This window comes from Sylvia atricapilla, chromosome 21 (assembly GCF_009819655.1).
Source record: "Sylvia atricapilla isolate bSylAtr1 chromosome 21, bSylAtr1.pri, whole genome shotgun sequence".
NCBI classification, from domain to species: Eukaryota; Metazoa; Chordata; class Aves; order Passeriformes; family Sylviidae; genus Sylvia; species Sylvia atricapilla.
In genome coordinates this window covers 1,192,149-1,220,070 of record NC_089160.1, presented here as the reverse complement: position 1 = coordinate 1,220,070, position 27,922 = coordinate 1,192,149, and the positions used below count along the sequence as shown (strand labels likewise).

The 27,922-nt window shown below is 50.2% G+C and overlaps 1 protein-coding gene across 4 annotated transcripts in view; it reads right to left on the bottom strand.

The window, feature by feature from the left end:
* ARHGEF9 (Cdc42 guanine nucleotide exchange factor 9) overlaps positions 1-27,922 on the bottom strand; it is a 188,734-nt gene that overhangs the window by 134,858 nt on the left and 25,954 nt on the right. For all 4 annotated transcript variants that reach the window (XM_066333880.1, XM_066333881.1, XM_066333879.1 and 1 more), the window contains exons 3-4: positions 22,511-22,658; positions 19,203-19,312 (exon numbers count right to left, since the gene is read on the bottom strand). In XM_066333880.1, coding sequence (XP_066189977.1) covers positions 19,203-19,312; positions 22,511-22,658 — 258 coding nt within the window. The remainder of the gene's footprint in view (positions 1-19,202; positions 19,313-22,510; positions 22,659-27,922) is intronic.

Genomic DNA, 27,922 nt, shown 5'->3' with positions numbered 1-27,922 from the left:
CCCAATTCCAAACCCATCCAGGCTGTGATTAGGGACTGAAACATGCGTCACTGGATCTGCACATCAAAGCCCTGGCAGCCACAGCATCCGCAGGGATGGAGAGGGAAGAAGCACAACAGAGGTGACACAGGCTCTGCTTTTGGCGTAGGGGGAGCTCCCCACTGAGAATTTTGTCAGACTGTATTTAAAGATCTGGGATGCTGCGGCTCCTTCCGAGCTTCCAGAATTCCTGCTCAGCACAAAGCCGGCTGCACCAGCCCTCCTCCCTCCCCGAGCAGCCCTGCTCAGTATCCAAAGTGTCAGCCTGAGACTGATGTCAGGCTGAAATCCTCTGGCAGGAGCGCTTGTTTTTGCAGTTTTGTTTTGCCACTTAAGTCTGCGTTATCCACAGCAACTTGAATGTTCTGATAGCTCAGATAACAGAAAGGGATGCCTCCAGTCTGTGCTGAGAGGAGACTGTCAGAAAAGAGAAGCCCAGCTCTTTCAAATGCCCGGAGATGCTCAGATCTTTTTCGCTTTTCCTCAACAGCCCAGTTCCTTTCCCCCCAGCCCTGCTTCCCACTCCTTTGAAATGATCACCAAAATGAATAAATAACTTGGTCTTTGGGTACTAATTTCACCACCAGACACTCTCTGAACAACCCTGGCAGTCACTTCGTGCACAAAAGGTGCTGGAGGTTGTCTCTTCCCTGATCCTGGTGCCATTGTCCCCAGAGCTCCCATTGCCAGAGGTGTGCAGCTGTTGGTTTAATTTTCTCCAGATCTCTCCACTGCTCCACAGTGGCCATGCCTGAGCAGGCAGCTCAATTCCAGGTGCCTCACCTCGTGCTGCCCAGCCAAATTGGCTTGTAGAGCCCGAACAAATTTGCAGGGAGACAAGCACAGGGCAACAGATCACTCCAAGATGAATTTAAGCCGCCCGTTATTCAGACTCACTTCTCTTGTTATTGTTTAGAGATCCTCCAAGGCAGCACACGGAGCACAGCTCATGAACCACAGCCCCAAATTATTCACCTGAGGCACCAGTTCCTGCAGCTTGGCCAATTTCCAAGGCTTGAGGGCTGCCCAGCAAACCTCAGCTTCAGGAGAGAGAGGGAAGGAATGTTGGGGTGACAGAGAAGGATAAAGTTTTAGGCTGTAACCTCTCTTTGAGACGATACCCTAATTGTCAAATCCATTATCTCCTAATTCTCGGGTCAGATTTCTCTGGGTGAAGAATCCCCCATCCTGATGTTCATGAGGAGCCCGTTTTCCTTCTGTGCAAACACTGAGATGCTGCAGCTCAGTGCTGAACAACCCACCCCACCTTCTTCAGAGCCCTGCAGGACCATTTCAGCCACTCATTCCCCTGGCTTGGGTGCAGAGGTGATGGGGCTGCCCTGCCCCAGCTGCCAGGAGCACAATTCCAGCCCCAAATTCCTGGGAAAGCCTCCCCAGGGTGTGCTCACCATTCGATGCCTTACATAAGCCAGCAGCACAGTGTGAGCTGCACACAGCAGTTAATGCTGCCTAAAGCACCTAGGATTTCCCTCTGGGACAATCCTCCTGCTTTAGAGACCGAGATTTATTATTTAATGAACACACGACTCCAGGTATTCATGTGGACACAGAATCAGGGATCAGAGAAAGGGTAAAAGTGCTTAATCAGCACTTCAGTCTGTTCTTTAATATTTTGTCGATTTTTCCAATCCTTTTCACAGCTCCAACAAAGAACAACCCATTAGCTGAACTCAAAAATAAACCCTAGCAGCTTCAACCTATAAAAAAACCAAGTCAGATATGCAGGATTCTGTAAACTCCTATTTTCACCCTCCGAGGAAACAGGAAAGGCAAGGAGAAAGGGTGGAGCCAGATCCCTTTTCTTTTTTTTTTTTTTTTTTTTTAACAGCATATTACTGTAACAACAGATAAGAAGAGATCTACACAAACCCTGTGCAGTGTCAGGATCCCAAATCACCACACTGGGAAAGCCTGGAATGATGTCTCTGACAGAGGAAGGTTGGAACTCCAGGCTTGCAGCAGGAAAAGCCACAACACAAAGATTTCCTCAAGCATCTTTCCCAGGCCTGGAGGGAGCTGTGGAAGTGCAAAGTGCTGCGAGTGGAGCAATGGCAGAGAGAGGAGTAAAGAGAAGAAATTCAAGAAAAAATCCAGCCCTGCAATGCTGGTGTGATCACCTGGCTCCTCACCTCACCAAGCCTGCACAAACAGAGGGTTATTTCCCCAGCTGAACAATTCCAGTGACTGAAGCCACCCCACTCCAGCTCCTCAGGAAAAGGCCACCAAATCCCTGGAGGATGTCTGGGTGTCCTCCCAGGAAAACATCTCCACGAGCAGCGTGGATGGACCCATTTGGAGGGGTGGAATTTGGTCTCCTGCAGCTCCACAAGGCTGCAGAGGATGCTCAGCACCTCAGACTTCCTGGCCTGGCCCTTGGCAGATCTCTCTGGTCAATACACTGTAGGACACCTTAAAAACCTCAGTGCCTTCCTCCCAGTCCACTCCTATCCCTGCTTCTTAGTAAGAGCTGGCAAGCTTAATTTTAAAAAATATGGTTCTCATCATATTCAGGCATAACTGGTTCTGTTTACAAACAGAGCAAAGAAACGGTATAAATTGTGCTCGAGAAAACCCTTTGGCATTTTAGCAGGCTTTGGAAAGAACCAATTTCAGAGCAGTGTCTTCTAATGGACATCTCCATGGATACCTCTTTGTCAGCACCTCATTAGAGAAGAGCTGAGACATGTAAGAGTTCTCCTGCATTTCAGAAGGAACCTCAAAAACACTAATTATGCAAATCTCCCTCCTCTTAACTGATGGATACCTGGAAGTTCAAGTGACAAAGTAGATAAGCTGAGCCCTGGCACGAAAGGAAGGAAAGATTTCATTTAGACCCTCTTCTTCTTCGTGATTGCTGATGCTTCAACAATTACAGGGGTCACAAAACTGTAGCCCCACACTTCCCCTTCTCCTCTTAACAGCAAGAAAACAGAAAGGAGGAGACAAATGGAGATTCCATTCTCCTGTTTGAAGGCAGGAGAGTCTGTGTGGCAGGCCCAGCAGGATTCCATGGCTTTTGACTGAGCTGTAACTGCACCCACATTGAGCAGATCAAACATTTCTGGTTGGTTTATATGTCAGCAAACACCAGTGGATTTAATTATACCAAAATTGGCTCCCTTGTGACCTATCTTCATTATTAGTCCTTTACCCGAGGCCGTGTGAGCAGAAATATTTTGACTTTTCCTAATGACAATTACCTGTGGTTCTACAGTGGCATGCCAAAGGATCCCCCAGAACTGTGAAAAGCACTTTATTTAACCCTGAACTGTGAAAAGCACTTTCTTTATCCCTGAACTGCAGCCACCTCTAACAATGCACGGTGGCAGCTCTAACACAACACAGCGACCTGAGAAGGAGAGAAGGGAAGTTTTCCCAACCTGTGATGAGAAGGCAAAAGGAAAAAAAAAAAAACTTCATACAGCTTGGTTTTCATCACTGAGACCTTCAGCACAGTGCCCCCACCCCGGGCAGTGTCTTTGGGACATTGCCATGCAGACACGGGGGTGGCTTTTCAGGAGCACAGAAAACACAGAAGCTTTCATGCTCTGAATGTGCTGAAAACCGATTTATTTTATTTTTATTTTGGTCAGACCTTCAGGCTGGAGCCACAGAGTCAGGGATCCTAAAGTAAACCCTGATGTCCTGCAGCTTGAGGAGAGCTTCGAGGAGGTGCAGGCACAAAGACAGGAAGGAAACACTGCAATTTACAGAAAGCACTTGGGAGTCTCCGACGCTGCTCATTTTTAAAGGGCAGACTTATGCAAACCTTGATTTTTGAGCCTTTTTTTTCTCCCAGCTGCTTTCTCTAGGAACCCTTCTCAGAGAACAAAGCCTTGCTGTATAGGAGACAGGAGATGCATCCATTCCTGACAAAAGCTTCTTTATGTCAGGAAGATTGTCTCAGAGATCCCTGGCTCCCACCTCTGCTCCCCTCTCCCTAGAGGGGCAAACCAGGGCTCCCAGTCCCAATCAAGCACCACTAAACTGTGACTCCCTGAAGATGTCAATGGCACAATTACACCCTGGGAGCTATTTTGAGCTGAACATCTCCCTCTCAGCAGGTGTGAGGAGGTGAGTGGCTGGGGTTAACCAAAGCCAGGCTCTCCAGATTGAATGCAACCTCCGAAATGCCAACGCCTGAATAATAATAATAAAAAAGGCTTATAACCTACAGAGAGGGCAGCAGGTAATTCATTCCCTCAAATTCATTTCCTCCGTGACCTGGAGGAAATCATCAGGCTCCTCTGAGCTTCATTTGCCTCTTGAGCCTCACAGGGATGATGGCTCAGAGTCACTGGGGTGAAAAGCTCTGTGAGAGCCAGCCACCCCCTGTGGATGCTTTCTGTGAGGTGACATCCTTTCTATCACAGGACTTCTTTTTTATTCTCCACGAATTTCCTCAATAACCACAGCTTTCAGAATACATTTTTTAAGACAAAGACCTGCTTGAATATTAATGCTACCGAAAAATAATGGCAGTTGAAAGTATGTCCTTGATCATGTCTAGACAGGAGCAGCTATAATGGATTTCTAGGATCGAGGTAGTAGATACAAATAGATTAATATTCCTCAAAGACCTGCAACGTCTCCATGCATTATCCAGAGAGGTGTGATCTTATAGCCTTTCATTAATATCTGCTGTCTAATGGAGGGTGATGAAATTGCTCCCTGTGAAGGTGGTGAGGAGCTGGGAGAGAAGCTGTGTGTGCCCCTGGATCCCTGGAAGTGTCCAAGGCCAGGCTGGATGGGGCTTGGAGCAGCCTGGGGAAGTAGAAAGTGTCCCTGCCCAGGGCAGGGGGTGGAATCTTTAAGGTCCATTCCAACCCAAACCATTCTGGGATTCTATGGAAGTACCTGGGAGAAAATGGTCAAGGGGTGCAGGGGAATTGCTCAGAGTCCTCCCCTGCTCTGGTAAAGGCAGTGACAGACACCATCAGAACCAACAATAAAACCGAAGCTCAGTAAATTTTAAAGATGAGGAAATGGCATCCAAAGAATGCAGGCAAAGAGCCCTCCCATCCTCTGAGTCAGAGAGGAACCTCAGTGCTCCAGTGAAATCAGCGGCCAAGAAAACCTGATGTGAGGTCAGACCATGATGCCCACGGCTGTGCCTCAGAACCCTCAATTCACCCAGCTGAATTCCTGCCTCTGAACTCCTCAGCAATTCTGTCACACTGTGACAGCCCAGCCAAGGCACGAGCTGAGCTCCTGCAGCATCTCCCCAGAGCCAGAGGAGGCTGCTGAGCCCTGGGAATGCCTGCTGTAGGTCCATGGACAGCACAGAGCCAAGGGGATTCAGCTCCAGGTGCACCCAAACTAGTGAGGGCAGGAACAGCATCCAAACTTGGTGTGATTGCTGCTTCTTGTGCTCCCTCCCAGGTAGATTTGACTGAGGACTCACAGAGTGTGACTGTAATGCTGTCGCTGCAGACCCTCCCTCCTCCTTCCCCTGGGAAGGGAGAATGCTAAAAGGCTAAAATAAGGAATGTCACCCAGACCTGGAAGGGGCTAAAATAAGGAATGTCACCCAGAGCTGGCAACAGCAAAAATAAGGAATGTCACCCACACCTGGAAGGGGCTAAAATAAGGAATTTCACCCAGACCTGGCAGGAGCAAAATTCAGGAATGTCACCCAGATCTGGCTGCTGAGCAGCAAAACCACTGAGGAGCCCAGGATCCCACCCTGTGCTTCAGCCAGGCCCCATCCCCACCACTCACGTCCACAGGTTTGTCTCCCCAGGAGCAGCACAGAAATGCTCATCTGGAGCCAGGACTGACTGGGTAAAAGCAGCAGTGTTGGCTTAAGAAGAATTCACACTTAGGCAAGGTTCAGCAACATGAAGTCCACAGTGGGCAAGAAAGAGGAAAAAATGAGACAGGAAGGAAAAAAAATTGAAAGCACAAGAGCAGGTTCATCGATGAGTTAAGGCTGTTTTAGGTATAAACCTGGGGGAATTAGTTTAACACTCCATTTCAGCTTCTTTTTCCCATTTTCTTTTGCACCAACTTGCTTCTCTCTCCTGTCAGACCTTGATGGCTTTATGTAACTGTTTAAAAATTGAACAAGCTTCTTAACTTAGGTTTAGAAGAACACACTTTTTGGCTTCTCCGTCTCGAATGCACATTAAGAATAAAGATTTCCGGAGAAAACAAGACCTTTTCCATCCTCTGACATCAGCCACTGGAGTACACAAAGCCAAGTCCTTGAGGAGTGGCTATTTTGTACATTCTGTTCCAGCACAAGCTGGCACATCTGCAGCCCCAGTGGGTTTTACAAGTGGGTAGAAGCTGGAGAGAAAAACCCATCCCGGAGAAAATGGACAGGTTACCCATCCCAGAGTGGGGGAGAATCCTAGAAAGCAGGAACGAGGGAATAAACCCAAAACCTGGGCAGCCTCAGCCCTGAATGGCACAAAGGCTTTGCCCCACACTACTGCCTCTGACCTGCTGTTATTGTGAGAATGATTTTTCTTTTTTCTTTATTTTTTTTTTTAACCTTAATACAAGCTGAAAATATTTCTGCTCTGTGCGACTGGATGTAAAAGCTTGAGAAGAGCCTCCCTCAAGGCTCAAAAAACAGAGGCAAATAGCCCCCACCCTTTTCTGTGTGTTTGCATTTTCTAATTACACCGATTGCTAAGCCAGAACTGTATTTGTTGATGCTTCAGGTTGGCAATGCTGATGGAAGAGGCTTTCAGCAAAGCCAGTAAAAGTAAAATTTGTAATTAAAGCTGCTTTTTTTTTTTTTTTCCTCATGTTTTGTCTATTAGAAAGTGTTTGTGTTTGCAGCGCGGGCTCTTGAGGGCAAATGCTGCTTCTTGCTGTTTGCACAAGCTCAGAACAACAGCCCCAACTGGTGCCACAAGCTTTGCCCAGCCCTACACACAGCATGGACACCTCTCCGTGGGCTGCTCTGCTCCCAGCCTGGGGCAAAACCACAGGGCCAGGCCTGCACAAGGCACCGGGCAGGAATCAGCCCAGCTCCAGGAACGGGAATAACGGCAAAGGGCACCTGGCTCATGGGCTCCAGCGTGGGTCAGCCTGGAGGGGAGCACAGAGGGCAGCTGGTCCCACTCCCTGCTGCAGCAGGGCCAGGATTGCACTGCAATGTCCCCAGGGAGGGGAACATGGGACAGTCAGGGCTCTATCACCGGCACAGGGGAGAATTTATTCCTCATGTCCATGTGGAACTTGCTGGGATCAGTCCCTGCCTGTTCCTGTGGTGCCACTCATGCCTTGAGCTTCAGATTGCCTGTTTTTGAGGTCCCTGACAGGACCCTGCTCCCCTGGGCTCAGCTCTGACAGGACCCTGCTCCCCTGGGCTCAGCCCTGACAGGACCCTGCTCCCCTGGGCACTTCCCTGACAGGACCCTGCTCCCCTGGGCTCAGCCCTGACAGGACCCTGTTCCCCTGGGCTTGTCCCTGACAGGACCCTGCTCCCCTGGGCTTGTCCCTGACAGGACCCTGCTCCCCTGGGCTCAGCCCTGACAGGATCCTGCTCCCCTGGGCACTTTTCTGACAGGACCCTGCTCCCCTGGGCTTGTCCCTGACAGGACCCTGCTCCCCTGGGCTTGTCCCTGACAGGACCCTGCTCCCCTGGGCTTGTCCCTGACAGGACCCTGCTCCCCTGGGCTTGTCCCTGACAGGACCCTGCTCCCCTGGGCTTGTCCCTGACAGGACCCTGCTCCCCTGGGCTCAGCCCTGACAGGACCCTGCTCCCCTGGGCTTGTCCCTGACAGGACCCTGCTCCCCTGGGCTCAGCCCTGACAGGACCCTGCTCCCCTGGGCTTGTCCCTGACAGGACCCTGTTCCCCTGGGCTCAGCCCTGACAGGACCCTGCTCCCCTGGGCACTTCCCTGACAGGACCCTGCTCCCCTGGGCTCAGCCCTGACAGGACCCTGCTCCCCTGGGCTCAGCCCTGACAGGACCCTGCTCCCCTGGGCTTGTCCCTGACAGGACCCTGCTCCCCTGGGCTCAGCCCTGACAGGACCCTGCTCCCCTGGGCACTTCCCTGACAGGACCCTGCTCTCCTGGGCTCAGCCCTGACAGGACCCTGCTCTCCTGGGCTTGTCCCTGACAGGACCCTGCTCCCCTGGGCTCGTCCCTGACAGGACCCTGCTCCTCTGGGCACTTCCCTGACAGGACCCTGCTCCCCTGGGCTTGTCCCTGACAGGACCCTGCTCCCCTGGGCTTGTCCCTGACAGGACCCTGCTCCCCTGGGCTTGTCCCTGACAGGACCCTGCTCCCCTGGGCTTGTCCCTGACAGGACCCTGCTCCCCTGGGCTTGTCCCTGACAGGACCCTGCTCCTCTGGGCTTGTCCCTGACAGGACCCTGCTCCCCTGGGCTCAGCCTGACAGGACCCTGCTCCCCTGGGCACTTCCCTGACAGGACCCTGCTCCTCTGGGTTTGTCCCTGACAGGACCCTGCTCCCCTGGGCTCAGCTCTGACAGGACCCTGCTCCCCTGGGCTCAGCCCTGACAGGACCCTGATCCCCACCTTGGCACAGGTAAACTGGAGCAAAACGTCCCCCTTCCAGATCAGAGCTTAAAATTTCAGAATCCTGCCCCCAGGCCAGGCTGACTGCTCTCAGCCCCCACTCCTCACCCATCCTGCACAATTCCCCAGGGGATCAGCACCCCTGGGAGCCCAGCAGAGGAGCCCAGACCTGCAGGTTGTTATAAAGGCACATGGGAGCAGCTCCTCGGGCACCCCCAACCCTCAGCAGCCCTGCTCCCTGCTCTGTGCCAAGCCAGAGTTACCCAACTTCTGACCTACTTCTGCCTCGTGTTTCTCCCTCTCCCCACTCCTGCCCTCAGTCCCCAATTAAATCTGTGTGAGATTTCCTCAATTATCCCCTTCCTGCTAATAGATGTGGAAAGAGGATGCCATAACAATGTATTCCCCTGGCACTGGTTCAAAATACATCTCCGAATTAACGGTGAGGAGTGCAGGATGCAGGAACACTTTAATTAAACATAAATGTATAGGAAACCAGCAGTCAGGTTTTAAGAAAGCTGATCTTTTGCTGCCACCACAACACTCCATCTCAGCCATGCAGTGAGAATCCTCGCGCTCCTCTTTAATTGACAGGCCAATAAATCAGCACTAATCTCCCCTCTCTGTGTAGCTGTGCATGCTGATGCTCAGCTATTTTGGAATACAGCAACATTCCAAACTGGCACAACCTAAGCAGCAACATGCACGGGAATCCTGCGTGGAAAACACTCCAGGCAAACCTTGAAACCTGTAACAAAACTCGGAGGGGGATGAGCTGAGCAATAAAAATGTGGTTTTGGGAATTCTGGCAGGAGCAAAGCTTTATATACACCTTTGGAAAGAGGAGGAGCAGGAATAGAGAACTCCCATCTGAAGCCATTAAGATGTTCTGATAAGCACTTGCAATTCTGGATGAATACAGAGATAATTTGAACACGATTTCTAATTGAGAGCAAAACTGTCTGTGAGGAATAGGGAATGAGCCTGGGAATCACTTTGTCCATTACAGAAGGCATCAAGCCTCTGCTCAACTTTATGGCCCCCTTCCACCTCATCCCAGCAAAGTGCTGTGGGATAAGAAATTGCAAGTCTTCACACAAAGGAGGCTTTAATCCAATGGAAGCTACATCTGCACACGTACGGCTGCATTTTCCATTGCTGAGCTCCTGCTTTATCTCCTCTTTGGCCCAAAACAATCTCCTAACAGCTCGATAACAAACTGCAATTAACCACATCGCTGCGAAGGGAGCTCGGTGTGCTCACGGTACAGAAGGAAGAAACAAGATTACTTTAAACCTGGTGGAGATTTGACTTGCAGCACTTTCGAGAAGCCAGACCCCAGCTCTGCTGCAAACACCCCGAAAACTCCCAGGCAGCAATTCCCTGATATACAGCAAACAGCCGCTGGGGTGATCTCGAAATTATTTAGGGCACTGCAGCACTGGCTGAGCTGAAATGAAAGCAGATGAAGCCCTCAGCCCAGGCAGCATCTCTGCAGGAGATGTGAAGCCAGCCCTCAGAGCTCGCTCAGAATCCCAGGGGAGCACAGCAAGGACCACGTTTTCCCCGTGCTGGAGATGGGCTGAGCAGAGGAAAGAAAGAGAACATTTTTTCAACTTTGCTCCGGATTTCTTCACGCTCTGTGTGGGACCTGGATGTTAAAATTACCAACACCAGAGTGCCACCTCTCAAACCCTCAGTCCCCTTGATCTGTAAGGAAGAGAATAACTCCTATAATAATTCCTATCCCACTGAAATGACAAGCAGCAACACTCCACTTGTCTCTGGAAAACACACTTTGCTGTAAATATGAGAGGCTCTAAACACAAAGCTGCAGTTTGCCCTCTTGCCTCTCTTCCTGTTTGCTCTGTGTACACCAAAGGCCTTCGTTTCCACCTTACTGCACATGTACTGAAGCTATTTTTGGCCCAGAGTGACGTGGCTTTGTTTGCATAACTGGGTTCCCACCTCATCATCTGCCGCTCTAATAGTTTGCAAAATAATAGCTGGGAAATGTCTGATTCCCAACGAAGTGGCTGCAAAGTTCAGTTTGCCTTTATCTTAAATCCAAACTAAAGGAAAAGACCAAAAATAAAAACCCAAAAAACGCCTCAACAAACAGGAAACAAGCCTTCCTGCAGCATCACTTATAAAATGCTTCAGCAAGATGTAAAACAAATTATTTAGTGGTGACCAGCTGGGATGTGGGGATTTCATTCTGCTCCTGGTTTGGAAGTGGATATCAAACCAGAAATGACAAGCCCAAAGTCACACAGGAAGAAAACCACTTTACACAGTGGGGCCTTAACAACTCGCATCAACCCAAAATATCATCTGCAGGAAATGCAAACTTATCACTGATGGCTAAAAACAAAAGCACAGCTCAAAATAGCTGCATTTCAGATGAGGCAAATACGTCGGTTGGACTATTCTCAACTGTCAGAACTGAGCTGCAATCACAGATCTCTCTTGAGGAATATTTGGTATTTGTCCAGTATTAAAAATAAAATGTGAGATGTCTTAGAAAAGAAAGAGATGGCTCAAATAAAGAATGTATAGAAATAAATACAGAAGGAACCAGCCACTGGTTCTTCTTGTCCAAGTCCTCACTCCTGGCAAAAGAGGGACAAAATCCATTTCTACAAAAACTTTGTCACTGCAAAACATTGTCCAGGTGGGCTGAGCACTGCCCTAGTCTGCGCAGCCACCTGAGCCAGGGGAATTGGCCATTTTTGTTCCAGCACATGATGTTTTCAAAGCAGGAGCTTCTTCCTTCCCAGGACGGTGCTGCCCGAGCAAGAAGGCCACATTTGGATTATTGCTGATTATTCCACTTGGACATCTCCCTTCACTGTCTGCCCTCCTCATCCCTCACCCAGCCCTCCATCCAGCATGGACAGGGCTCCAGGTGTTTCACTCCCCACTCTCACTGGCTCCAGGGGAGCCCCAGGGTGAACCTTTGGAGTCCCAAGTTCATGATTAATGAGGGGAACTCACACAAGACCCCGAGCAGCCCAAGCCCAGCCACAGGGAAGAGCAGGGACAGGCTGGGATGGGGAACAGCTTTCCCTCCTCATTCCTAAGAAGGAATTTCTCACCTGCATCAATCCCTGAGCGGCCAGGGGTGGGAGGAGAGTCCACAAACATCTTTTCTGGCCCTGCACTGGCAGGAGAGCGTTGTGCTGTGCTGTGTTCCAGCAGGGAATCACAGAGCAGGCACCAGCACATGGCAACAAAAAACCTGTTCACAGAGCTCTGCTTTGGGGTCTCCACCATTCCACGGGGTCACTGTGGGGTGGGAGCCTCCCAGTGACAGCCCAGGCCTGTCCCAGGGGACCTCCAGAGGTGCTGGGGCCAGCACACACAGCCCAGTCCCCACTGGGCAGAGGCAATGCCCCAGCACACTGCTGTCAGCACTGCCTGTGCCATTCCAGAGCGCACAGCACGGCCAGGGCACCCCATGGCATCGCTGCCACGGCCCCAAACTCCTCCAATGACCTTCATCTCTTGGTTTTCCTGCCTGCTGGAGGATCTCTCCCGACTGCAGCCTGTTCAGGGGCCTGGAAGACAACTGAGTGAGGCAGGTCTGGCCCTGCCTGCACTCTGCTGCTCACTGTTCAACTCAGTCCCCTCCCAGCACTATGGTGACACTGATGTGGCACATCCACTGCCACACCTGAGCACCTCAGACACACCAAGTGCCCCCAGAGCACAGCAAGGCCCCTTTAAAAGACAGACAAATCCCTCCCTGACTGCAGTGGGGCATGTTTGAGTCTCCAAGGAAGACTAAACCCAGAATTGGGGAATGTGTCACGAGACAGAGCGAAGGAGCACCCATCCTACAGAGCAGTGGAGCTGTTCCTGCTTTTAGGTGAAGTCCTCGCACAAGGAGGAGTGGAAAGGGAGTCATCCCACGGGGAATCAGCCTCTTGGAGGTGCTTCCTGGGCATCCCAACCCAGCTGCAGCTTGCAGCAGCAATAGTTCTGCTTCCCTGTCTCTCCCCAGATCACACACAGCATCCCTGGGGACAGCCCTGCACGGGACACCAGCACCTGGAGTGCCAGCCAGGTGGGGCAAAGACCAGAGATTTGTAGGAAAACCAGTTTCCCCTGGGAAACCACCTGTGCCCAAGCAGCTCTCCACACTCACAAGTTAAACCCAGTGCTGGGGGCAGGAGTGGTGCAAGGCCAGTGGCCAAAGGCCCTCCAAAAGTGGTTCCCACTGGCCACAACCTCTGTGCTGCTTCTCAGTGGTGCAATCCCTGCAGCCTTCCCACTCCCCAGGGGATGCTCCCTGCATGTGCTGGTGCCCAGCCTGTCTTGGTCCTGGGTGGAAAACGGGATTTCACTCTGGGAACAGCAGCACAGCAGCCAGTTGTTGTCCCAGCTCTTTTCCAGTGGCACAGCAGTGCAATCCCTGATCCTATCACAGCACAGCTACCATGAAATGCCTGTTCTTGTTCAGAAAAGACTGATCTCTCAAGGTTTTTAGACAACAGGATAATGTATTTCCCTAGATATTAGAGAGTGAAAGAGATTTATTAAGGGAATTATTCTCTATATTCCGTGCAGTCCATTAAGAGATGAAGCTTTGCCTGCTCCATCAAGGAGCTCATTGCAGGCCACGTGACTGCACTCACATAATACCCAAGTCCCCTCTGCAGCCTCTTATCCTGGCCCTTTCATACTCCTCCAAGTACAAGCACAGCGTTGGGTCAATATCCCAGTCCAATTCACGTGTGAAAACCTCCCTAATTCTGCAGGACAAAACCAGGGACAAAATTAGACCCTTTATTCCCACCTTTGGTACCAGGGACAGCTTGTTACCAAATCCACTTCAGCTTCTTGAACGCCAAGGGCAGAGCAAAAGTCAGAGGAGCTGCGGTTTCCCTGTGGGCCCAGTTTTTCAGGTGCCAGCATCTCAGCAGTGTGGGCAGGGGCTCTGAATTCGGGGTTTAGGAACACACACCCTTCAAAACTGTGTGAGGATCATCCCATTTGAACAGCTTGGGGCGAGCAGCCAAGGGGATGGTCCCAGATGTTCCTTCCAGGTCACCAACAGAGCCAAAGCAGGACAATGCCCCTGCCTCTCCAGGATCATCCCCTGGTGACTTCCTGCGTGTATCCACCCCTCGAGTGGCTTCAGCAGCACTTCTGTGATGCACCTCAAACCTGATGCATCTCAGAATCGAATCTCAGCAGCTACAGAAGACACTTTGGAGCTCTGACCCGTGTTTTTGCCTGTCCTTCCCAAATTTAGCTCCTTTTCAGCTAAACCCTGGTGACACGGCAGTGGCCTTGAATCACGAGCGCAGCCAGGGCTCAGGAAGCACTACAAAAGCATTTGTTCCAATATTTACTCAGGGATTTTTCATGCTACACCTACCACGGCCTTTAGTTTATTGGGAACATGGTGCACTGGGGAAGGGCAAACCACAGAGTCTATACTGCTGCCAAGCAAAATGTCATTAAGGTTTTAGCAATGCAACACAAATTGAGTTTACATTAAAGCTTCTTTTGTATAAACCATATCCCAGAGCGAAACACGGTGACAGAGCTGAGTAATGAGTTGAAGCAGAGCAATCAAGGTGGAACTACTGAGCAATAGGAAAAAGGAGCCATTCCAAAGTGCTATTTAAAGTTAGGCTGAGAGCTCCACTTGAACTATGGAAGTGATTATGTACAGTCACCATTGCACACACATTTAATGCCATGCAGAACCTACCACCTGCAGCTGCACAGAGACACCCCGAGGTTCAATGGCACTATAAAAACCATCACCGACTGGAAGCTGAGATTCTTCTTAATATAGACTCACCCATAACTGCTGAAGAGCTGAGAAGTCTGCGACTTCAGATCTCTCCTGTGCAACCCAGCACATCAGCCCACGACTCAAAGGCGACCATTTGTCACCTCAAAGCTCTCCTCGCTGCAAGACTCAGGGTCACTGGAGCCCTGTGTGTCAGACACCTGTGTAATGGCACTGTTGGAGCTACAGCCAAGTCCCCAAGGGTTCTGTCCTCTCAGCCCTGCTCTGTACAAAACCACTTCTGAATGGTTTTTCTAAACACCCAGAGCACGGTAAGTTTGGAACTACCCCTCATTTCTAGTTCTAGGCTTGCTAAGGTGTGCTTTGCACTGCTCCTCCTGCCAGTGCCTGGGCAGTGAGCCCAGAGCAGGGCCCTCATGTGACAGGGCTGACCTGGAGCCCACACTCAGCTCTGCCCAGCTCCCAAAGCCAGCAGATCACACAGCTCAGGGGCTGGAAAGGTGGCAGTGCTGCAGGGACCCTGGATGGGCACTCCTCGTGCAGACAGATGGGGCTGGATCACAGCACTGCAACATGCTGAACCTCAATCCCTGCCTCCCCCTCCAATCAGCAAGCCAATTTTGATTTATTTGAATAACAGCACACAGACAAGAGTTTCTCAGAACTTGCAAAAAACATTTTTAAGTGGCTGAATATAAAAAAAAAAAAAACAACTCCATAAAGACTTCAGAGCACTGCTAAGTAGAGCAACATAATAGGTTTATCAAGATATAAAGCAGCCCTCCCCAAAATATCCAGCTCAGACATACCCTGCCAGCAGAAGTACTCAATGTTTAAGATGAGGAAAGAGAGATTCAACGAGGATTTGTTTTCCTGGCAGCCCTCCATACTTGCACATAAACCTCTTGTAGCAGCACACTGATATTTAAACTAATTAGCACCAGGAAAGCCTCGGGACTGTGCTTTTCCCCCAGCCTCTTCCCAGGGACACAGGGGCTCCAAAAGGACTGGGATCACATCCCAGGAGCCCCAGCACATCCCCCCTTCCTGCCCAAGTACACAGGAACACGGGGCAGGACACTTGGCAAAGGGAAAAAAAAAAAAAAACACCTCCCCTCTGCCCAAAGTGCCCACTCAGCACTATGTGAGAGGATAAAAATAGCAGGCAGGAGAGCTGGCCCTGAATATCAAGCAGCATTCCCACCCAAATCAACTTCCCCTTCACTCTGTTCTCCTGCAGGCTGCACGTTGCCTGAATTTCCTATTCCTCATAAACACAGCCAGTGGGGATTTAGCTCTGGGGAGCTGCAGACTGGCACATCCACCATCGTCACTCTGGCAACCCCCCAGCAGCCTCTGGAAAGAGCTCCTGACTTCCAGAGGAGAAAGGACAGGCTGGGAGGGGTGGGTTTTGTGAATATTCAACACCTCTGCACAGCAGGCCTGCCTATTATTAGTATAGGGGATGTCAAAGAAGCTCCTCTCATGCAAAGTTTCCAGTCTAGCTAATTAACAGTGGCTTCCTCCAGCATATAAATTCGGGTTTTAGTCCCTTGTACACAAGCAGGAAGGGCAGGAAGGGAGGGAAGGAGCAGAGAACAGCGATGGCTGCAGTCACCTTTAATGACTGGAAATGAAATCTCTCAGGTAAGACAGAGAGAATTAACACACATCCATGCACTGAGAGGAGACTTCTCGTTTTAGGAAGGGCTGAATCCCCTTTCCTTTAAAAAAGATTGGATGTGGCACTCAGTGCCATGGTTTAGTTGAGGTGTTAAGGCATGGGCTGGACTCGATGATCTTCAAAGTCTCTTCCAACCCAGTGACTCTGTGATTCCTCCTGGAGCACATCCCCAGAGCATCTGTCTGGAAAAAGCTGAGATGATTTTGACTGGGCAGCTAACAAGAAGCAAAAAGTTCCCTGACAAGGGGCAGCAGAGGCCAGTGATTTGGCTCAGGGTAGGACTGCCACCCTGTGCTCCTGCCATCCAGACCATCAAACACCTCCCAGCACCGCTCTGGGGCTGCAGAAAGGAACTCACAGTCCCCTTGCCCCAAGCATCAGCCACGTCCCTGCTGGCAGCACCTGCCTGAGGGGAAATCAGAGGCAGGAGAGATGCTGAGGGTCCTGTCAGGGCAGCCTTCCAGGGCACTCTGAGCTCTGCTGCAGCAAATCCTGCAGCTGGGGGCACCTGGAGGTCTCCTGCAAGTTGGCCTTGATTGTGCCAAACTGCTCCCATAAAAGCAAAGGCTCGAAGTGACCTAAGTGCTAAAGCAAAATGCTCTGCACATAAACTGCTTCAACACGGTTTTCTCCAGGCTGAAGAGTGTCCTCTGGTAAAAAGAATTAAAGACTGAAAACTTTAGAAGTTTGACCTTGTTTATTTTTACCTGCTTCTCAAATTAGGAGAGAAATAGGAAAAAATATAGCGTGGCTCCACATGTATCACCAATGCTTTAGTTTCTTATTGCCATCTACAAAGTGGGAAAAACAACCTCATCTACTCCATAAAAAACTTCTCCTGCTCGTGCCCAGATTTCAGACACTCTTGCTTGGAGGGATAAATCCCTGATTCCTGCACTGCTCTGCCACCTCACTGGTGTCAGCTGTCAATGAAAGACACCCATTCTCACAAATCTCACCCAAATTTACACATCTTGCCAGAGCAGAAAACTTCCTTCTGGCCAGGAGGTGATTTGCAGCCCTGTAGATCTTCACTGAGCTTGGGGCAGAGGTGACAGATGAGTTTTCCAGCACTGCTATTGTGAGTCTCCTGCTCCTGCAGCACTTGCACAGCACCTCTGATTTATAAACCCCAGCAAAGGTTTCAGAGCTGCCTGTTTGCCAGGATTTGAAACCAAGCTGCTTTATGAACAGGCCTCCCCAAACCCCAGGTCTCTGCCTCAGTGGTGCACAGCTCTTTGGCACGGCTGTGTCTGAGCCAAAGAGCACCCACAGATCTCTGGGGTCATGAGCAGCTCAATTCCATTTCCAGCTCCAGATCCTTCCCAGCCACCACCACAGAAAAAGCAGTTTCTTAGCTGATCTTTCCTAGATTTCAGCAGGGGGTTTGGTTTGCTGCAGTTTCAGTTTTCCACAGCTTTCCTAAGGGTCTCTGAGGCAATCCAGGCTCTGTTTGCAATCTGAAACGGGCCTGGCTTTATCAGGATGCTCAGAAAATACAGGAGCAATTTTGTGTCAAAACAACACCTTGGCTCCCAGGAGGACCTCCAGGACAGCTATGAAAGCTGCAAAAGCTCCTCTTAAAGGATTAATAAAGTGATTAATTAATAAAGTGATGACTTAAGGACAAATACCTCCATGCACTAGTCAGTACCAGACCCTGAACATGGACACATCCAATGGATAACACACCTGAGACCTTCCAAGGCAGGGCCTGCACACTGCACAACAGGATATTTCACTGCTCTGCACTCACCTGCCTTTATCCTGGCCCCAAGGACAAACAGCTTTATTGGATCTGGATCATTTCATCTTGCAGCAAAACTTTGTTCAAAGCTTTAGTTGCTCAGCTGTCTAAAACCAGAACAACTTTCCTGAGTTGAAAAGAAGCAGTTCATGTCTCAGCAGCAAGGTAAGACCCAAAGGGAAGGAAGAGAAAAAGAGGAGCTGAACTCCTTGTCTTTCCTCTGCCTTTGTACCTCAGCCCACAAAAACTCAACAAAGAGAACAGAAGTGATGCAAGAAGGAATTCCAGAAAGTCACAAGTGACCAAAAATCCAACACGTGTTCCCTGGAAACCAGCACCCAACACTAGGAGGATGGAGAAGTCAGCATCACTCACTGCCAACTTACTGCTCCTGTGATGGAAAAACACACACAGAGGCCAGGGCCCCCGCAGAAATCACATTTCAGGAAGGCAGCTCATCAACTATCAAAGGGGAAAGGAATACAATAAAGGTCTGGTGAGGAAGGACAGCGGTGGGGCGGGAAAGAGCCGCGGAGACACAACAGAAGGTCAGTTCCCCTCCCCACTCCAGCAGGGAAATTCCTGGCTCCCAGATCATCCTTTGTTCCCGTGCCCTAGAGCAACAACAAGGGCTAAACCTCTTCTGCTCTGTTCAGTAGAAAACTCTGCCTGCATCACAGTGCAGCTGGGAAATCCACGGGGTTTGGGCCAATCCAGATCTGTTGGGTACCAGCGAAACCAGACTCACGAGCACTACAAATCCCAAACGAGACCATGAAATAACCAAGGCCTCCAGGCTTCAAACACGGGGCACAGCAAAAATACCAACACACCACCCAAGCAAGGAAACACTTCAGACAAATTTTGCCATTTTTGCCATCTTTTCTGAATTTTGCCCAGAGAAAAACATGAACATCCCCGGGTCCACAACAGCTTTTACTTCCCCCACTAGAAGCATCATTCACAGGAAAAGAACCACGTGGATTGTGCCTATATTTGCAAAACACTTTGGGAAAGAAGCAGCGACATGAATTTGTTGCTGAGATGGTGCTGGGAGCAGCACCAAACCCAAAGGACACAGGGCTAAAAAAGGAAGGAGAAAAAATAAACCCATCAAAACCATGGAGCAGATCTGAAGGCGATGTGCAACGTCACAGTTCCCTCCACCTGCAAGGAACGCTCAGCCACAGGCACAGGAGGCCCAGTGACAGTCCAAAAGCCTCTGCTGCACATTGAAGGGACACTGATTTGGGGCAAAGACAACGCACCTAACCTTTATTGCTACAATATAGTAACAAATAAAAATAAATCCCCATCTGTGGCCGAAGGACCCAGGGACTGAGGACGCTGTTAGTCAAGCATATTGTTATAAACACAAAACCCAAAGCAGGCAAATCCCAGCCCTGAGGCAGGCAGAGGCATGCTCCACACAGCTCCTTACCCGACTGATCTGCAGCTTCTCAGCTCCAGGCTTGAAGAGGTTCCATCGACGGCCGCCGTTCCTGCAGTTCCCGCGCACCTTCAGGGTCTTTGAAGCCTGTTCGTTCTCAGCTGCCAGGAGAAAATCCACGGGAACAGGGAAAAAAAAAAGGAATGACAAAAGATAAATGCTGTGCTTTAGCTCAGGCTGGGGGCGGAGGCTGTTCTTTTAAATGAAAGAAACAAAATTGTTTGCAAGAGACTCATTCAACCTCTCCTTTAGAAAAAGAGAGCGCGGAGTATATTTAGGTGCTTTATTCCGTGCTCTTGGGATACAAGGGAAATAGTGCGGCTTGGATGCTACAAAAAGGCAGAGCTGGGAGCCTCATCCCGAGGTGGGGTCAGCCCAGCCGGGTGTGGATGCTCTGCCAGGAGCTCCAGGAGCAGGAGACCCTCATCGACCCGCACAGGGCAGCAGCTCCCTGCAACACGACTGCTCCAGCAGCAGCACCTGCAGCAATCCCGGCTGCACACTCACTGTGGTCCACAGGAGGCCAGGCCTTGGAAAAGAACCTGCTCCTCCAATTAATGCACAAAGCAGAAATGGGAAACTCCATCAAAGCTGGTTTTTTAAGGAAAGCTGGTTCTCACTCCCAGCGTTTCAGGCCAATCCCTCACAGAAGCAGTTCTGCTCTAGCTTTGAGTGACCAAACACCAGACAGAGCACTCACACCAGACCCCAGCCTGGCCCTGCAGATGGCACTACACAGGCACAAAGCAGCTTGTGAAAAAGAGGCAAATGAGCTCTACTTTTCCAATCAACCAAATTTTCCAGCTCCACATCCTATCCCTGTCTTTTTGGGGTGAAGCTGCCATTCTGTTTGAGACCAGAGTTTTCCCTCCCACATTTGACAAGCTTAGATTTGAATCCCTTCTTCCATCAGGTTCTTCACATCCCTTGGCCTGGAGGGAAGGAAACAGAGCTGAGCACCACTGGTGCCCCCACAGCAGCTGCCAGCACAGGTACATGTGATCCAGGCACTGCACATACATGCTACATGCATCCCCACAAGTGTTTTCAGCACCTGGAGGCTCCTCATGCCGGGCATGGAGCAAGGATCTACAGGAAACAGCCACAGTCTGGAATCCTTTTCTAAAAGACGCATGAAGCTCTATTTCTATCTCCTGACGTACCTCTAACCAGGCAGAGGTTTCAGACTGTGTCAGTCCTGAGGGGTTTGAGCCCAGAATAAATGGTTCCAGGCTCTGGGAGAGTGGAGACCCCCAAACCAAAGAGGTGGGGGCTGTGCCCTGCCCAGGCCAGAGCGCGGCAGGGCTGGGATGCTGCTGCAGGCTGCCTGGGCAGCCATCCTGATTTTCTTCCAGCGTTGCTGGGAGAGAGATTGCACTGAGACCTATTTCCTCAATGCTGATACAGGCAGCCTGCTGCTATTTTTAGCAGCCCACGTTTCACTTTGGAGACTCTTGGAGAGCCAGGCTGCAGATTACAGCAGGAGGCTCTGGAGGCGATGGATGGAGCGGCGAGCAAACAGGGAACGCTCGCTCTGAGCGGGTGTGCGACCCCCCTGTTCTGGGAACCACTGCACCCCGCCCGTAGAGCCATCAATTAACAGCACAGGCAGCTAATTGGCCTTGTCCTCCCCAGTTCTGCTGAACCCTGATGTGCTGCCACCATCCATCAGCCGCCCAGATCCCCGGAGTGCTCCCGAGCAATGCCAGCACAATCTGGCAGCGCCTCCGTGCTCGCCCATCGCTGAATCACAGGATTCTTCATGCCAGCAATGGCCCTTCAGGAAATCATTTCCTTTCCCTCATTATCCATCTTTTTAATTAGGAGGTTCGAAAAATGATGTCACCTGTTCGGCCATCAGATGATTTACCTGCCAGATGAGACCCTGCCAGCAAATACATTCCATGGGACTCTCCCTGGTGTCACTGTGAGCAGGACAAATGCAGAGAGGTCGCCCCAGTCTTTGGCTCACAAATTCCCTCCTTCATCACAAAAAGTACCCAAGCACATAGGGAAAAAAAAAGCCTCACTTCCTGTGTTTTCAAACAAACATCAGACTTGAGTTGTGATCTCAGTATACATCATCACTCACCACCTCCGAATGGTGAGTATTCACTGAGTACTCACCACAGAGGATTCTTAGAGGACAGAAATTCGAGAGAAAACCACCAAATATAAACTCACACAGCAGCTGCTGAACAGCTTTTACACCTCACGTGCCTAGCCCTGTTCATCCTCTCGTAACCAGATTATAGGGACTGTGTTCAGAGACATTAAAGAGAGAAAATAGCCTTATTTCATAAACACACTGTACACGAGAAGATCCTATTAGCCAGCAAGAAACTCCTCAGCATGAGGCTCTCAGAGCTCCCTCACCTGGTGTCAGGGATGTAACCAGCACAGATGCAAACCACAATCCTGACTTTTCCACCCCTGCTGCCTTGGCTGGCTCTGCAGTATGGGTGATTATCGTTACAATTTGGGACAGCTCAATTAACAATACAGAGAGCTCTGGCTCTTCAGAGGGCTTATAGCAAAGATTTATTGAAAGACAGACCCTTTTATACAGTGTCTGGGTGCAATCAGTATGAGTGGAGCAACAGCTCTCAACTGTTTTCTTAACAAGTTAGAAAAACACCAGGTGTTGCCTCAAGTTTGCCTGCTTTTCACTGTTTGCATTTTGTTCTCACACAGCTTCTATGTATGGTTTCAGAAAATTATCTTTGTTGGCATACTTCTCCTCTCTGGGAGGAGAAAGATGATTGATGGTGATGTCCACCAAGGAGGTCAAAGAGGTGGCTGCCTGTGTAGCCAATCTTGGCCTGTCTGTAAAATTGTATATATTATGGAGTCAGAAAAAGAAAGTAGAAGCTTTCCTGCTTGACCTCCTGCTGCCTGCCTCATCCTTTCGTGCTCCTAACAGCAGCCACAAGTGTGACCCTCTGTCACAACCAGGTGTCAGGAGGAGGATATCTACAAAGGTTGTTTTAGATTCCTCCTTATGATTTCCCAGGCCAGACTGAGAGATCGCTAAGCTCCTCACAGGCTTCAAGCCAAACTGCCTGGAGCCTAAAATCCATGTTGTGACTGCTGTCAGGGGGTCACCCAGAGCACCAAAGCAGGGAGAGAAGAGCACTCAGAGCAGGTCCTGCATGCACCCTCCCAGCTGGTCCAGCCCCATGGCGGTGCTCTGTGACAGCAGCTCCGAGCCACACTGCCTGGAGCCTCAAATCCTTGTTGTGACCGCTGTTAGGAGACAGTCACCCAGAGCACCAAAGCAGGGAGAGAAGAGCACTCACCACGCCTGCGGAGCAGGTGCTGCATGCGCCCTCCCAGCTGGTCCAGCCCCATGGGGGTGCTCTGCGACAGCGGCTCCGAGCGGCAGCGCTCCACCAGCGCCTTGAAGGGTTCTGCTTGTGGGGACTCCTGGGGAGGATGGGATGTTGCCTGCCAAGAGAAGGGGGCACAGAAGGGTTTTACAGACAGCAGTGAAATCTCGGGGAAAGCAACCACGGGAGATACAACAGCACACAGGATTTCCACGGCAGCGCAGCACGGCTCGATCTGCAGCCGGTGCATTTCTGACTGCAGGGTCACTGTGTGCTGGCCCTGCTGTGCAGCCCACAGTGCTCCATTGCAGGGGGCTCAGACCTTGTACAGCTTTGAGCCCCAATGTGGTAAATGTAATGGATAAAGTCGTGTATCAAAGATTTGTTCTATTAAAAAGCTACTCCAGGGCATCTCTGAGATCCCAAGAGCTGTGGTGCAGCTGCGAAACCACAACATTTGGAACAGAAATGACATGGCTGGACTGGAGATGGCCCATTCCTCAAGGATGGGCCTCCACTTCACAGCTGATTGACATCTGATATCAATCTTGATGGGGGATCTGGAGGATGATCAAATCAGCACCCCAAAGACGAGATCCGGGAAGACTATCAACGTCTTTTCATACTTACAGGAACCCCTTTCAAGACATCGCTTAGAAATAAAGAGATACATGAATATTTGGACTTTCAATGGACTTAGCCTCAGGGCAAATAAACTGTACAAAAACTGTACCCTGAGACCTGGTGGTGTGTGGCTGAGGTTGGATGGTGCCATTGTTACTGTCACTCTGCCCACCCAGCATTCCATCGATGTTGTCCAATTTTATTGTGGCTTTTAATTTATTTTTTTTTCAATTTGCTAAATAATTTCTGTTATTTTGAATTAGCTTCTTATCAATTATAACATCAACACTTCTAGTGGCACTGAGCGTCCCAGGAACTTCTGATGGAGACCCACTTGCTGCTACACATTTTGGGGGTGAGGCTGCTCCCCCATTCCCAAGTCCCAGCAGGAGCACACACAGGGAAGGAATTAGCTGGTGTTGAGGACCTTTCACCAGCAAGAGCTGGCTGCTTCCAAGGGACAGCAAAGAGCAGCCAAACAGTTGGCAGCTCACTGATGACAACAGCTAACCAGACATGTCTGTCCTTGCATCTATAGCCCACAAAATATTTATTACTTGAATTCAACAGATGGGGTTGAAGCACCCATAAAAATGGTCAAATACTTAAATTATATCTTAATGCTTGGTAACACTAATCCAAAGAATTGGCATTTACAGGTAAGTGGAGAAAAATGTTGGCGTTTTCCTCACTCCAACTTTTATTATTCTATTCCAGGAGGAAAAGCTCCTGAAAATGACAACTGTACCGTGACATTTTGCAGAATGGAATGTTCTTTTTAAAACATCACAATTCAAACTCCTACTTTTCATTTTATTCTCTGTGACATGTGACACCGTGGAAGTCTTGTGTATAATCGAGTCAAGAAATCAGGAGAAAAATCATTTGACAAAGGTCAGGGGAAGCAAACAGGAGGTGTTCCTCTCTGGGAGGTTTCTAGGCTCAATCACAGACACATCTGTCACACTTCCAGGAACCTGCTAATAACTGGGTGCCTGGGATGGTTTGGTGGGTCCATCCTGGAGACTCCAGCAGCTCATTTTCACTGATGTGCTGTTATTTTCATTTACAGATGGAGAACAAAGCAGACAGGCTGTAATTACCCCATAGGAAAGCTGTGGATGAATTAAGGCTCCATCTCCCAGCACCACCATCATATCCAGTGAACCAGCACACTTCTCTTGGCTGCAAAACAGCTGGGAGGAGGTAAAATCCAAAGAAAACCTTCCATCCAGGGAATTTTGGCCACAGAGCCCTTTTAGCATAAGGCCCAGAGGTTCCCCTTCCCATCCCTATGCTGAGATCCTGTTTTAACTTTTGAGGTGGGAATGGGAAAAGGAAAGACACACCATGTGTTTAAAAAAAACACATGGAAATCTGCATTATCCATGTGTTCCATGGCTGGTTGTATATACATGCAATGCCTATCAGCTCTGCAAACTCAACCTGCCTTTCCCTGATGATGTTAAAAATACGTTTCCCAAAAAACCCTACCCCGCTATAGATAGCACTAAATATAGGCTTTAATTCAAGGATTTTGCTAGCACCTCCTGGTTATTATGAATACAACAATCTGAACAGCTTGCAGATAGGCTTTAGAGGTTTTGTCTCCTCTAAAAATAAAATGATTGTCAGACACAACCATATTAAAAGCCACAAATACCCAAAATCTTCGTTCTGCAAGTAAATTGCACCTTGCTGCAGACAGGAACACAGCACTCCTTTGGCAACAGCAGGATTTAGAAAGTCAAGTACTATTTCTTCATTTGGAAGGACTATAAAGTCTTTTGTTACAGCAGGCTGAGACACAACCCAGGAGCTGAATAACCAGGAGATGAAGAAAGCTCTGAAGATCAACTCTCACAGATACCATATCCTGGTCAGTGGCACTGAGCAGTGGGAGGGAAGGGATAAATCCACTCAGCAATCCCATTTCTGCAGCTGCTCCCACAATAAACCCGTCTCAAGCTAAAATTCACTACGGGCATCACCTGCAATTTCTCAGCAGACACAGAAAAGGGAACTCTGCTGGATCCTGCTCTTGTGGAAAGGCACTTGGAGCTGCACTAAAGCCAAGCCCCAAAGCTGTGGGAGGATCTGAGCTGTGCCCCAGCTCTCAGGCAGATCTGCAAACCCGTCCCCTGGCGTGTGCACACTCAGGCAAATCAGTAATCCTGTGCTTCCAGTCGGACCCACCGCAGGGAGAGGCTCCCGCTTTCCCCCACGGAGCAGATCCCAAAAACCTCCTCGTGCCCTGACAGCACCCACATCCACGTGGGCCACTCGGAGCAGCAGCACACCCTGCTCCAGGGACAGCCTTTGTGGCACTGGGACAGTCTGGATCCCGAGTCCAGGACTCAGAGGAACAACCTCAACAGCTGCTCTGGAGAAATATCTGCAGTGATGCAGGAGTCTGAGCACACGGTCCCTTACAGAGCCCTGAAACCAAGCACGGCATCCCATCAGCCGGGCTCCTCATCTTATGGGACACACAGCTTTTGCCAAGGCTGACAAACCTGCAGAAATCTCATTTTCACACTTCTGGCAATCCTAATTCCCCCAGAGAACATCCTCACAAGCCCAACTGGGGTCTCTGCGCAGCCACAACAGCCAGAAGCAAGCTGAAGCATGCAAACCCTTTGGAGATAAAATTGCCAACCCCAAGGAAAAAGATGAGGCTTTCCGTCCCACCAAAATAATCTCTTATTTCCCGAAGAAGCCAGCAGAGGGCACAGAAAGCCTGCGGTGAAAGCCCTCTGCTCTTCACTGCGAGGGTGACACCAACACGAGCCCAGAGACTCCGAGATGCTCCTGGAACGAGCGAGTATCCCACCCTATGGCAGATCTCTCTGCCAGAAATAAACCTGACACTTCTTTCTGGGTTCTAAAAGCTCCAAACTGATACCCGAAATATTAATTCAGATGCCTATTTTGCAACCTTTTCTCTTGTCATTCCAAAGGAGGTATCAAATCACCCACAAACCCTGTCCATGGACACACCAAACAGTTTGGAATCCTGATGGAAGGCTGAAAATGCAAAATACACGGCATCAAAGCTGCTTTCTATCTAAACATCACCTCGGGCTACTGGAAATGCTCAAAGACAACTCCTGGAGCTATGCCTGACTTCTGCAGCAGCAGTTTCCCTGTTGGGGTGCTGTGGTGTTTTTGGAGGTTGGAGGAGAATAATTCACTTCAGTGGAGACATGAAAAATGGAAACTGTCCAAAAACTAGTGAAACCTCCATGTCATCATTCACTCCATTTCTCATATCTCAGAATAAGGATGGCACTGTGATTCAGAACAATTTGTTTTGACCTTTACTGTTCTTCCAGTTCTTCAAAACATTTTATCTCCACTGTTTCACAAGCTCCCACAACAGATGAGAATTTGGGATGGGGTCAGAAAGCAATGATCAGGAATGTGCTTTTCTGCTTTTCTGCATTTGCTTTTATTAAATGCTGCTGCAATGCTATTTCTTTTAAAGCACTAGGATCAAATCTTACCAAATTACTTGCCCATAATATCACTCAGCTCCTCCCCAAAGACATTAGAATTTTAAAAGGCAAGACCAGGAAAGCAAAAAATAGGGGCATTAATTGCAGATACAACTAAACAGATTTACTTACTGACAGAACCAACGTACAGATCCCCTAAATCCCACTCCAGCCTCCCTTGTGCTACACCAGCCCCAGTTTCTCACAGGAGCCTCAGTGGGAACAGGCACTTTTATGGTTTTTTGGGGGCGATGTTTAAGTGGTTTGGGAAATGCTTTCTGCCCTACTCTGCTCACACACTGTAAAACTGCTGGGAAACTTACTGAGAGCAGCTGGCCTGGCCAAGCCACCCCATCCTGGCTGCACCTTCTCCCTGCCTGTGGTTGAGCACTTCCCTTGAAATACAAATCCTGCAGTTAATCAGAGCAGCCTGCAGTGGAGGCAGCAGGGCCAGCAACTGTCCTGAGGAACAGGTGCCAGCAAAGAGATGGACTGAGCCCTAAAACAATAAGAGGCTGGAGTTTGCTGCTACTGTCAGGCTGAGGCTGAAGTTACTCCTCTCCCATGTTTATTTTTGGTGAAGTGTTTCCGAGTGCCGCTCCCTGATGGGAGATAGGCGAGCGAATCCCTGGGGTATCTCAGGTCATTTGTTGCTGCTGGCAGACACTCCAGGGCTCTTCCTGTCCAGGAGATCCCTCCTTCAGCCTCTCTTTCCTCTGGGTTTGCTGCCACCGCCAGCTGGTTGTGCATTTCCCAAGCTGCAGTGTGAGTTCCTGGGCTGCAGGAGGTGTCCCCAGCCCAGGTGGGGCTGCAGGAGGTGTCCCCAGCCCAGGTGGGGCTGCAGGAGGTGTCCCCAGCCCAGGTGGGGCTGTCAGAGGTGTCCCCAGCCCAGGTGGGGCTGCAGGAGGTGTCCCCAGCCCAGGTGGGGCTGTCAGAGGTGTCCCCAGCCCAGGTGGGGCTGCAGGAGGTGTCCCCAGCCCAGGTGGGGCTGTCAGAGGTGTCCCCAGCCCAGGTGAGGCTGTCAGAGGTGTCCCCAGCCCAGGTGGGGCTGTCAGAGGTGTCCGCAGCCCAGGTGAGGCTGTCAGAGGTGTCCCCAGCCCAGGTGGGGCTGTCAGAGGTGTCCCCAGCCCAGGTGGGGCTGCAGGAGGTGTCCCCAGCCCAAGTGGAGGTGTCAGAGGTGTCCCCAGCCCAGGTGGGGCTGTCAGAGGTGTCCCCAGCCCAGGTGAGGCTGTCAGAGGTGTCCCCAGCCCAGGTGGGGCTG